The 13,559-nt window shown below is 35.8% G+C and overlaps 1 protein-coding gene across 2 annotated transcripts; it reads left to right on the forward strand.

Moving 5' to 3' along the window:
- The first annotated feature begins 2,344 nt into the window (after positions 1-2,344).
- Positions 2,345-13,367, forward strand: LOC118743063 (insulin-like growth factor-binding protein complex acid labile subunit). 2 transcript variants are annotated; one of them, XM_036475543.1, is made up of 5 exons: positions 2,345-2,642; positions 7,086-8,399; positions 8,461-8,677; positions 11,818-12,077; positions 12,157-13,367. In XM_036475543.1, the coding sequence occupies exons 1-5, from the start codon at positions 2,548-2,550 to the stop codon at positions 13,109-13,111; spliced, it is 2,841 nt and encodes a 946-aa protein (XP_036331436.1). In that variant the 5' UTR covers positions 2,345-2,547; the 3' UTR covers positions 13,112-13,367. The 2 variants fall into 2 exon arrangements, with proteins under 2 accessions (XP_036331436.1, XP_036331437.1); XM_036475544.1 differs by having other exon boundaries at positions 2,551-2,928; positions 12,157-13,111.
- Positions 13,368-13,559: the final 192 nt, after the last annotated feature.

A 13,559-nucleotide genomic window follows, 5' to 3' on the forward strand; every position in this document is an offset into this window, starting at 1 on the left:
ACAGCTAATTGCAAGTACATACAATAGCATTTATAGTAAAATAACCAATCCAAAACACTCTCGGATTGGGCCGAGTACAAGCACAATTTTGCAGATTCTGACAAAGAGAGAACCACTTTTTGATAAATTCTAGAAAAAACTTTCCACTTCTGGCGATTTGGGGAACGCAACTACTGTAAAACCGCATTCATGCAATACTGAGAGAATTCCCTTACGGTAATGTAACAAATCAAGTGTGGCATGAAAGTAGCATGCATTCGAAGCGGAAATAGCAGTTGCAGATGCAGCTGTTGAAATTGTAACGGTGATTAAACTAATGATTTGTGGGTACACACACGGAAACTGCAGAAAATAGAAGTTTACTATAGCCTGCTTCCCGAGCTATTTGGTTTTTGAAGAACGACGATTTAAAAAAGCGGTTTCTAGTTTCTATAAAAATTAAAAAAGGCTATTTATTGTATAATTTTTCAGATGTACATACTGTAAACTCAAACGTTAAAAACATGTATTTACCTTTTTTCATTGATTCATCATTTAGATACGAAAACTATTTTTAATATGTTTTCATTAAGTACCAAAATTAACCCTTTTTCTATGAACGTTTTATAATCTGTCTTTTTTTATTCGGAGTTTTTACTTAAATAAGACAAGACATTAAAAAATAACAATTTTTTAGAAAGGTAACAATACTCTCCAAAATGAGATGAAAATATCTTAACTGATTTCCGAGAAATAACTTTTAAGATTTTAAATTACTTGGCAATACCTTTTCAAAAAATAAAAATAAAATGAAAGGAAACAAACATTTTGTTGCTAAAAATATGGCCACAATCACTGCAATTCAATATCGAAATTGGACATTTTTTATCATACACTTTTATAAGTTTTTACTTCATATACGTTTTTAAGAAACACTGAGCGAAATAATGCATAGTAAAAATGAATACTTTATATTTGATTATCGTTTAAAAATGTTCGTATTTAAAAATAATATTTTCATACAAAAATGTATTACGCACGTGTTTGACTGTTCACATCTGAGTATGTATATGTAAGTGTACATATCCAGCCAGCAAACAATCCGAAAACCGATCCCAAAAAGGACAAAAAAGTGGATGAAGTGCGGATTTTCGTATGTTTACTGATTCCATTTTCGGATACTTTCACGATCCGTTTTCCCACTAAAGTGTGCGGCATAAACGTATATGCAGAAAACTACCGAAAATTTTTTGTGAAACGAATACGTTTTCGGCTGTTTTTCTGAAATTTGCCTGTTTGAATTTTTTGTTCAATACGCTTTCCTTCTGCACTTCACAGATACTTTTTCATGGTTCAAAAGAAATAAAATAAAATTAGAAAGCGCCTGACGGAATTCGAAGCCGGCACCTTCTGGAAGCTAACAAATAGCGGCACACTCCTCTGCACGCTCAGCAACTGCCGACTACGCTTGCATGCTTTCAAATGTTTAGCTTCAGCACATAAAATACAATTATTGCTTGCAAATGACATCATCTTTTTCGAACGTTTCGAACGTTTTCCGGATACGAAAATTGGTGATAACTGTAGGAGTTTTTTCTATGCATTTTCGGATACGGAAAATTTAACTAAACTGCACTGTCCGCAAAATTTACGTTTCTTTTCTGGCTGCGTCCGTACAAATCGCGTGCTGTGGTGTTGATGGAAATTCAACATTTGAAAGCAAATTTATATGCCTGGGTGCAGCTGAGTGCGCAAAGATGCTTGCCACAATTTGTTGATATCCAGAGAGATGGTCAGGGTTCGAATTCCACTGTAGGCAACATGCAAATTAAATATTTTTTTCTTTTAGTTTTTGTCTTGATTATTCACTTCGCAGATGATTTTTCAGAATGAACGCGGTCATTTTAATATGCGCGTAATTGAATTGAATATTTACCGATGTAGAGCAATTACGTTTCTATTTGATTTTAATATTTTTTCTCTCACACAATACAATCAGTCAATCAAAACACAATTGCTCTAACCAAAGACACACCTAAAGTCTGCTTGAAAAAACGGTAATAAGAATAAGAATTACATTATTTATAGAACTAAATATACGATGGTAGACGTCAAGATGTTTCTTATTAAAATTTTTAATGAGATTTCATTAAAATATTTAATCATCTAAGGCACGGAAAAAACGAAGCAGTTTATTTCACATATTTACGCTACAAATTTTTTCCTAATGGGACCTTCGTACATACCAAAACATGAGGCCCTAAGTTGGTTCATCCAATCTGTCCCCCAGCTAAAATTGTGCAACACTGTTCATAACACTTTTTTATACAATGGCTTTCCCACATACATATGTACATATGTATATACGATTTGTATTTATAATTTTCGAAACGAAATTGTAGACGAAAGCGCGCAACATTATCAACGCAGCTTATCTTATCAGGCTGTAAACCGTTTCGGGCGAGAATGGGGGATTCGATGTGTGCCGTTTTGCTGATAAGACAAATAACTACAATCCCTGCGTTAGGCGCAACAGGTGAATGCGGCCAGTAATCGAGTGAATTTCGGATGAGTCGCGTTAACAATCCGTACAGAAAGATCGTTGCTTCAATAGTAGATGTGAACTTTGATAACATAAATTTAGAGCAGCTGATAAGTAAAAAGTGAGGAAGTGCAAAGTAAATTTTGAAATATGTGAGCAGCATTTGGAAAAGTTGTGCAACTGCATTGAAAGTGAATGGGGAATATGCAAGAAACGTGCAAATTATTGTGAACAAAAACGTAGTGCCATTAAATTTTATACAAGAAATTAATATTTAGTGCTCCTTAAGAAATAAAAACGCATACACTGGCAACAAATTGTATATGCATATTATACATATAAAAAATAAGTACATATAGCAATACAAATTCTTCGTCCAAATGCTAGCTGTGCTTCAATAAAATTAGGTATGAGTAATCGAGCACCTGTAGTGAATAAATATCTACATGGAATTTATCGTCCTCACTTGCACCTCTTTGTGCGATAAGAATATTTTGAAAGCCGATAGCTAACTTGAAAATATGTTAATATTTGTAATTAAGGTATTAGCATTGCTTTAACCTACGGGAAATAATAATCTATGAAACTTTTGAATTAAATGCGCAAGAAAAATTAGTTCCCTTACATGTGACGGCATTGCTGATAACTCGTTATTCGCTATTCATATAGGGGGTATTTGTTCCACTGTAAAAAAAATTATAAAAAGTATTGTACAAACTGCAATTTTTGATATAAGGTATAGGCTAGAAATGTTCGAAAATTTTTTTGTTTACCTACCTGCCAGATCTAAAGCAGTATTTTATGGTAATTTGTTGCAAAACGCACATTTTGCAAACCAAGTTAACAAATACTTCTTTTCTAAGCTTAGATTTCGTGGTCGTCCACACTTGAACATTTTAGAACTTATCCCAAGGCACATTGAGAAGGTAATAGCCCCAGAGCAAACTCCTTATATTTTGTTGTTAATATTGCAGACTAGGAATATCAAAGTTTGACATTTTAGCGTAAAATTTAAACAAAAATTACAATTACTCGATCGTTGAAACGACGCCAGGAGTGATTTCAGAGACGAAGTGACCCGTGTAATCAGAGATTAAATGGAATCTTTCAATAACTTTATAGTATCCGGTTTGCCTGAGTCTGATTTCAGTCCGTGCTGTGGCAATTTTCGCCTGCAATGTCAAACGGGAGAGTGGTAGTGATCGGCAAGTAATCACCAATATTAATAAGGACACCATTGTACGCACCCTATGTACCTACGAAGGTACCTAGCTTCGTCTAGCGACTTCCACCAGAATGACATAAAACATTACGGGCTTAACTATGCTTTCATAGAGCCAATACTTAAATTTGGGCGAGAAACCATATCTCTTACCAACAGCTACCCAGCAGAAATATACATCAGCCTATGCCCTCCTCACCCTTTTCGCAAGGTTCTATTTCCGGAACTCGAATGATTATAAGATATGCTCATTTACCGCCAACGATTACAGAACTTAGACAAATTGTTGGGCTACATGAAATGTTGGAATATTCATTGCGATTAAGTTCTTTAAATCTATCTATCCGTTTAAGGGCCGTTTTCTCAAGTAGCCTGTAACTTTAAAGTCCATTTTAAATTTAAAGGTTGCATTAAAATTTATGATTGTGTCTAAAGTAAAGCATTTTATTATCGGTTTAAAATTGGTTTACAACCAAGAAATATACATACATCAAAGTCCGATAATAGAAATGTTTAACTTTAGACACAGCTTTATTTTTAATCCAACCTTTATATATAAAGTGAGCTTTAAAATTAAAGGCCACTTCAGAAAATGGCCCTAAGTGTAATAAGAATAGGGGAACTGCTAATCGGGAATTTTATTGAATACCCTATTTCTTGCACTTTGCTATCAATGCCATTCGTTGTTTTATTTAGATTTCTACGTTACAGTTGCACAAGCACACTTGTAAAAATTACATTGTTACTATTGAGACTTATATGTACAAATGTATGTACTAAAAAAATTATTAAAGAATATTTCGCTGCGAAAGAATTAACTGTTTATGTACTATATACTTAGTACATATATGAAAGTAAGAACGCTTGCAAATGTGTTCTTTCGCATGTACTCTCTCTCTTTGATTGATAGGAATAGATAAAGCTGATAAAGAAAGCTATATGTGCATACTAGGGATGTTTCTGATGTCATATTTTTCACATTCGTGAATGCGAATGCGAATGTTATGAATAACATTAAAAAAGCTATAACCAACTTAAGTCATCGTTTTGTAAATTATTAGAACATTGAACCAATGCTTGACCTCTAATACAGAGTTTTAATCAAGTAGTCAAAGTTCAAAAGGGTCATATTACGTTTCAGAAAAAGTTATTTTGCTGCCTTTTCTCCCATTAGGCGATTTCTTAGAGGCTCATATATAAGACCGGCTGCACTGAAAAATTGCCCACTTTCAACAAATAAAGTACTATTAATACAACTACGTAAAATATGAATAACACTAAAATATTTTACCGGTTATCAACAAAAGAGGAAGTGCAAACTTTAATAAAATAAAATTAAAGTTTAAAAAAACTAAAAACACGCTTTTATTACAAAAAGAACTAAAAGTATAAAAAAAAGTAAGTGCGCCTGGGCCACACTGGAAAAGTGAAACTTACCTACCCTGCAGGAAATTGAATTAGTTTGAAAGTAATTTATAAACTACTTTATTTTCAATGATAACTAATTGAAGTTCTCACTATTTTACCTGCAACAAACTCATTTATTTAACATGGCGATGCCTTTTCCTGCACTTATTTTCAACTACTTTAAAATGAATTTGGCTTAAATAATTTCAAAGTCAGCATATTGCTTTTTCATAACTAAGAAAAACCGAAATTAAAACTTAAAAATTAAATGATATTTGAACATGGATTGTCAGCTACAGCTAGACATGTAAATGTGCTTTCAAATGTTAATTTTTAATTCTGCGCAAGCAGCAACTCGGCTGTCTGCATTTAATTTCAACTACTTTAAAATGAATTTGGTTTACACAACTTCAAAATCAGTAGGTTTCTTTTAATATACTTGCGTTCTGGACTTCACAGATGCTTTTTCATACTTCCAAGACACAAATTGTTTTTTGAGCAAAAATAGTATAAAAATTCGAAACATTTACTCGTTGCATTTGTTTTAAAGAAGTCTTCGAATTAGTTGATTTAAACAACAAAAAAACACTTAACCGTCAGGGTAGTTTGTCTCATAACCAATAAACATACACATGTACATACATACATACATGCATTTGATTTTGCTTTACCCTGGACGTGCTTCGTTAGTCGATTCGACTAACAATCGATAAATATATCGATATTAAAATCGATAAAAAATATCAATAAAAATCGATAGCAAAATCAATAGCGATTACAAAATCTATAACAAATTCGATAACAAAATCGATAATATCGATAAAAATTATTGATAACAAAATCGTTCAAATATCATTAACAAAATCGATAAATATATCGATAACAAAATCGATAAAAATATCGATCACAAAATCGATAATAATATCGTTGTGACAGTAAACTTTACAAACAAAAAAAATTAATACATTCGCGAAGCTATGCGTAAATTATCGCAAAACTGAGTACTTACCTTATTATGCATCACGAACGATAGGCAGAGGAATGTTTCAAAAATTAGTCCGGCGGCATCATTCTAGCCGGTTTAAACGCAACCGAGACGATTGCAACCTAATTGATGAAAAGTTAGACGTAAACGACCGAAAGAGTAATAAAATCGCAATCAGAGACGTTGCCGTCTGCAGACGAATCGTTCGTTTTGCCTATCGTTCGTAATACATAATAAGGCAGTTAGTTTTCCTCTCTGACGACAGGTTTTTTTTAAGGGACTTTGAGACATTGAGACAACTTCTACGCGATAAAGACATAATATTATAATCATTTTAAATATACATATGTATGTATATAGTTAGTGATGGGCAGCGCAGGCAGAACTCCATAAGCAAGTGCAAAAGTTCCGATTACAGTCAATATACTAAACTGACTTTGAGTTCAAATTATACGTAGTAAAAAGAATAAAAAATATTTTTAGTATTTTCAGTGCACATCTAATAACAAACCACCGACGATATCTCTGCGCCAAACAATTTTGCACAAATTGATGAGCTCTGTTATGAATATCTAAAATTTAAAAATCTAAACTGTTTTTAGACATTTGGCCAGCCTTTTCTGGATTTCCGTCCATTGCACAACGCCATTTGAACCAAAATTTAGGAGAAGGCCGATTATAATTTCATTAGTCGAATTTCCCTGCAGGGTGTATATTTATGTAAATATGTAAATTTATGTAAGTATATACATATGAATGTATGTGTGCAAATACTTGAAAATAATCCATTTTATGGCTGATAACAGTGTAAACAAAAACTTAAAATAAATGCCTTCTGGAATTGCGACATTTTGAATCTATTGTTGCGCAGATGTATTTATGTATATATAAATATATAGGACCTATATTACTCGCTTTACTATTATTAAACGATATTTAATCTTTTACAGCTCATCCATATGTCATATTCCACATCAAATACCTGCGCTGCATCGTCTAAAAATGCCAAAGCTCCACCACTTTGCCACGATCTCTCTGCTATTTTATTTCACATCCCTAACCACAGCTGTGAATTGTCCGCACAGCTGCAAATGTTCTTGGGTACTTGACAGCCTTGGCGTCGACTGTTCGCGCAAAGGACTTACAGAGTATCCCGATTTTGCTGATCTGCCCATCGATCATCTGGATTTGTCAGGCAATAATTTCGTTGACTTTCCCACGCATTTGGCCACAGTGGAGTCACTCGTTTACTTAGATCTCTCTAATAATAAGATAGCGCAGTTAAATGCTGAAGCTTTAGTAGGATTTACAGCACTACGTGTCCTACTGCTCGCCAACAATAGCTTCAACAGCTGGTTGAATCTGAATCCGAGTGAGGCGTTTCGGAATGCTATTAGTCTGAAGCATTTGAGCTTAAGTGGCAATAATTTGGAAACTTTTACGGGTTTCAAATCTGAACTTGTGCTGATCAGTGAATCGCTCGTAGAGCTTGAACTTGAAAATTGCGGCATTACAACCGTTGGCGGTGATCATCTCATAAACGGCCTACCAACACTTGATCGGCTTTCGCTTTCGGGAAATGCGCTTGCTACGCTGAACAACATACCATCGAATACATTGCGTACACTGGAACTGAGCAATTGCAGTTTGCTACATATACCACAAACTTTCATCGAAAGTTTGCCAAATTTAGAGGTCTTAAATGTTTCTTGGAACTTTGCATTGGAATTTAAGGATGCCATATTATCGGTATCGCTTTTGGAGTTGGACGCTTCCTTTTGCAATTTGGACACGATAAACTTGAGCGGCTTCCCAAGCTTAACGCACGCCCGTTTGCGGGGCAATATGTTACGTACCTTGGATCAATATACCTTCGCCAATAATACTCTCTTGGAGACAGTGGATTTGGCGCGCAATTCGTTGCGTAATATCCAACCTAGTGCATTCGCTAAATTAAAACATTTAGCAACAATCGACTTGTCGCTCAATGAAATCGCTCGCCTCGATACGAATTTGTTCCGCTCCAACGATGTGCTCGTTTCGATTAACTTGAGCCGCAATGTTATTGAAAAATTCACGAAACTTGTATCGAATTCGTTGCGCGAAGTAAACTTAAGCGGCTGTGAAATAATAATGATCGATGGGAATGCGTTAACGGGTCTATCGACAATCCAACGGCTTGATTTTTCGAAAAATCTCATCAAAGAGTTTCCAGCAAATATGCGTTCGGAAACACTACAGAGATTGGATCTGAGTAATTGCAAGTGAGTAATAAATGCTTATGTGTAAAAAGTTTAAGTTTAAGAAACTTGATTGTTTTCTCAGATTAACGGCGATACGCAACACGACATTCTCGGGATTTCCGGAATTGGCATGGCTGCATTTAAATGGCAATCGTTTTACGAATCCAATACCAGCTGAATATTTTCGCTCCAACCAATACCTGGATGCCATATGGATAAGTGATAATCCATGGATTTGTAATTGTCACGACACAACATTTATGGATTTCTATGATTATTTAACTGCACCGCCACAAAAGGTATGTATGTGTGGAACACAAGAGTGGTCCAAAATAAGTAAAGCCGGAATTTGTATGCTCTCATCCCCTAGATTTGTTCTATATCGAAAAAAGTATACCCCTATTTTTTATTTTGAAATTAAAAAACATTTAGAGGTCGCTCAAAGCGCTCAAAGTTTTCCATGTATTTTATATGGGGAAAAACCAACTTTTTGGAAAATGGTATGGAATTCTTGAAAATCAATATTTTTCGATCGCAAAACTATGGTTCTCTTCAGAATACTTCCAATAACAATATCTAATAGTTTATTTAACCATTTTTCAATGCTACACATTTTTTATTTATCCTCCCATTGCTTAGAAAATTAATTTTAAAATCTTAACAAAGTCCAAGCTGGTTTCGGCTGTCGCATAGTGTAATTTCAGTTTAACTTTTTAAACAGGTGGCCACTCCCTTCAAGCACCTCAAAAATATTTTAATTGTTACATAGTATTTTAAGCAGTGTTGCCGTTTTAGCCCTTTGGTGGCTAAATTTGGCTACCAAATTCTTTTTTTGGCCACAAAAATTTGAAATTGCCCCTAGCCCTTTTTTTAGCCCTTTTCAAAATTTATTCATCATTGACATTCAAATTTTTTTTATGATTCTCATGAATTTAACTCTTCGCTCATAAAGCGAACGCCTTTCCTTTAAGGCAAGTAAACATATTTCTATGTATATTCCTTACGTTTCTGGGCCGTTATCTTGTCCGTTAACGATTTTACTATACTTTAAAATAGGTAAGTTGGTGGCCCTTAATATGCTTTATGTGTTACACAAAAAGTTTTTTTGTTGAATAAAATAGTAATTCTTTTCAGAGTTCATTGTTTTTCTATACCAGTAATTATAGAAAATGTTTGCGTGTATACTTACATACTTATACTAGCAGTACCCCGGTGTGCTTCTCTACACCAAATATTGAAAAACGAATGAAAAGTCCTGGAATTTTTCTTTATGAAAATTTATCATTTGTTTAATTTCAAAATTTTTGATTCTTTATTTTAAATCTTAATCCAACAGATTTGGATATACAACATTTTGTTTTTCCATCTTGGGTATGAATAAATAAACAATTTGGAATGCCAACTCTTGAACAGGCCACGTATAGCTACCAATTCCAGTAATCTACCACAAATATTTCAAGAGATATACCAGATGAAAATTTTTGTTAGTATGGGTGGTGCCCGAATTCGGGGAAACTTAACACAAACCATCTGCATAATAGCCCGACTATGCCGTATAAATTTGGTTGAAATCTTGCACTTATTCTTTATATATAAGATGTGAGGTGCCACGCCCTCTTTTCCAATACTGCCCATTTTTATCCATGAGTAAGGAATTATTTGTTATACCTCTATACCAACTTCCAGTACTCTACCACAAATATTTCAAGAGATATACAACAAAAAAATTTTAGTTAGTATGGAAGGTGCCACACCCCCTTTTACGAATTCGGGCAAACTTCACATAAACCATCTGCATGATAGCCTGAATATGCCGTATAAATTTGATTGAATTCGGTGAAGCCGTTCTCAAGTTATAAGCTCACACCAAAAACGTGTACTTATTTGTATAAATAAGATACATACATATGCCACGCCCCTTTTCCAAATTTGGGAAAACTCCACATAAAATATCTGCATGATGGCCCGAATATGCCGCATAAATTTGGTTGAATTCGGTGAAGCCGTTCTTAAGTTATATTGTCACACCAAAAACGTTCACTTATTTTTATATTCTAGTTAGTATGGGTGGTGCCACGCCCCCTCTTCCGAATTCGGGAAAACTTCGCATAAACCATCTGCATGATAAATCGAATATGCCACATAAATTTGGTTGAATTCGGTCAAGCTGTTTTCAAGTTATGAGGTCACACCAAAAACGTGCACTTATTTTTATATAGGTAGATGTAGGTAAAAAAATTTAGCTACCATTTTTAGCCACAACGACGATTTTTAGCTCTTTTTTAGCCCTTTTTTAGCTGGATTTTAGCTACCACTAAAAATGTTTCGCGGCAACACTGATTTTAAGCACAACATTTCTTTAACTAAATTCGATTTTTCAAACAGTTGGCAACCCTCCTAAATGTAATTAAAAAATAAAGTTTATTCAAAACTATTTCGATTGATACCCATATTGGGGTAATTTATTTAACATATTAAATAATTTGATCTTGATTTTCTTACATATGGCACAAAACTAAAACCATATTACGCACTACAGGGCAAGCCCTTTCATTAGACACCTACCTCCATTTTGAAAATCGAACGAACGATACAGGTTTTATGACTTGGTGTTAAGTATTTAACGCAAACATCTCCGAGCTCGATTATGAAGTTTCATTTCAAAAAAATTTTGGAAAATTCGGAAAATTGGAATTAAATTGAATTTGCACCACCAATTTCGAATCGAATAATCGAATCGTTGGGCAATGTTCGAATTTGGGAAAAAATCTAATTTCAACCCCCACTACCCATCCCTAGTCTGGAGTACAAAATCAAACTAAAGTTTGTGATCCAGTGGTATCCTCATGCAACCTGATGATGGTTATTTTAATTTACATAACCTTCACAGTTGGCCGATAAAATATGCTTACGAAATGAGAGAAGATCGGTTGCAATAGCAGTACAAAATAAATATATGGTAACCAATCCGTGTGGAGCCGTGGGTCACGGCAGAAAGAGAGGGAGCTTCGGTGGGGCCACTCCGACTTATTCGGTTTAAGGGCTCACTGAAGTCTGCAGCTTCTGTTCACCAGTAGGTGCGGCTGCAAGCGGGTGTCTGTCATGGAGCAAGCAGCTCGCTATATAAACGTGTATTTGGTTGGTTAAAAAATATCAATATTTCAAAAACGGTGTCCTAAGGTTTGTCGTGGTACTTCTTGGACACCCTGTGTACGTATAATTGCAGAGATATAGTATATGTAAAAAACATTATGGCGTCATAAGCGAATATTTTTTGTAAATGCGTTGGTGTGACAAAATTTGTTGTTTTGCACGATTAAGCGTGACGTGATTAAAAATTTCCTCATGCACTCCAATTCAAACATTAATTAGAGAAGATTGAACAATTAATGTAAACTCCATTTTTTTAAAATTTTCAATTTTTTCTGCATATTTCCAGTTAAAGGACCACACAAATGTACGCTGTGCATCGCCCTCGAACTTCTATGGCAAAACATGGGAAAGCGCCTGCGCTAGTGTATGGGCGCCTAGCGAACGCAATTCGAGAGCAGCGAGAGCATGGACTGCGATCATGTGGTGCTTCTTAATCATCGCCGTGGGGTTCCTTTTCTACGCATGTATGAAAAAGTATATCAGAAGCCGCACGAAAAGACGAAATCGAAATGAATATCGAGAGAATCGCGATGAAATGATGGAAATGTAAGATCGAGCGCTGGAATGAGAAATAGTTTTTAAAATATATAAGCGATTTTTTTGTAATAATCTGTTCTACTTACAGTCGCGCACATAATCAACGCTTGCTGGAAGAGGCCGGCACGCCTAATGCTCCGAGTCCTTACGAAAATAATTTGCCTTCTTACGAAGATGCCATAAGAATGCCAAAACTGGAACGACCCGTCAAGTCAATGGTAGATCTAACCGAATCGGGTCATGCACGTCGCGCCAAATTACGCCGCTCGCAGACTAATCCCGAAGGTGATATTGAGGACGCCGATTTACTGTTAGACGACCGTCAGCGCTTCCGCAGCGAAGAAATGTTATCGAATCGTGCAAAAGAACGCACAGCGCCCATAATTCCTTTCGCGCGCACTGGCTACATTGCCTACAGCAATTCGCGCAGCCGCCGGCTAAGCATTGAAGACACGCGCTTCCCAGCCGCGCATCTGAAGTCACAGAATTTGCAAAGCGCCGAAAAGATAGCAAACTTCCAGGGCTATGAGCATAGTCCCTACACAAAGCGGCGTCCCAAAGTGGCTGATATACCGCCATTCAAGCGCGCCACAATGCGCACCGACAGCGTCGAGTTTCTCACAGATCCTGAATATGAAGACCAAAGTAAACCGGGCAGCCCGTTCGCGCGTCGTAAGCCCAAGACACCAACATCACCTACTACAAGCGCAGCCGCTACCACGGATCGGCCATTGCCACCGGCTGTTGAGGATCATTTTGGCAGCTTACAGAAATCACGCGGCACCTCATCGGAAGATAGTGATTTTCAGCTGGTAATCGAACCAGAGATCTCCTCAATTGCCGAGGTGCATAACACATCGTCGAGTGGCGGTGGTGGTGGCGCTGCGAACTTGGAGCGCGGCAGGCGGAAGAAGCGGGTTAATTCAACGAGCAGACGTGCGAGTGGCAATTTTACGGCTGCAACGGCTGACGATAGTTCGTCATCGTCGGAGAGGGATCCGATTGTGGTGGTGCATAAGCCAATGCGGGAAACGCTCTTCTAAATGTGGGGCTGCAGTGGCTGAACTGGATGGAAAGTGTGAACGTTTGTTCAATTGTTCTTTGTGTTTTTCCGAAAAAAAATGCACACATGCAAACACAAGAGGTTTATATACGATCTCTGGCAGGTGTGTGTGCCCGAAAATGAGTATTTAACGACTAATATATATAAGTGTATTTTAATAATTAATAAATGTATTGCAGTAAAATAACTACTATTTTAAGGCTTGAGCTGCAACAATAATAAAAAACAAATAAATATGTAGAACAAAAATCAAAAGTTATGCGTTTCACGGAAAATGTAAAAAATATGTATGTACCTATGTGCGAATGATTCCCGAATTGCAAAAGAGGTTATACAAAATTTTAAATTTTTTTTATCTCTCGAAAGCGAAATATAAATCGAGTTTCAGTTGCATTATTTGTACTGTTTTATAAACTTCAAACCGTATT

Source organism: Rhagoletis pomonella, unplaced genomic scaffold, assembly GCF_013731165.1.
Source record: "Rhagoletis pomonella isolate Grant_MI unplaced genomic scaffold, Rhpom_1.0 Rhpom_scaffold_00007, whole genome shotgun sequence".
Lineage (NCBI taxonomy): Eukaryota > Metazoa > Arthropoda > Insecta > Diptera > Tephritidae > Rhagoletis > Rhagoletis pomonella.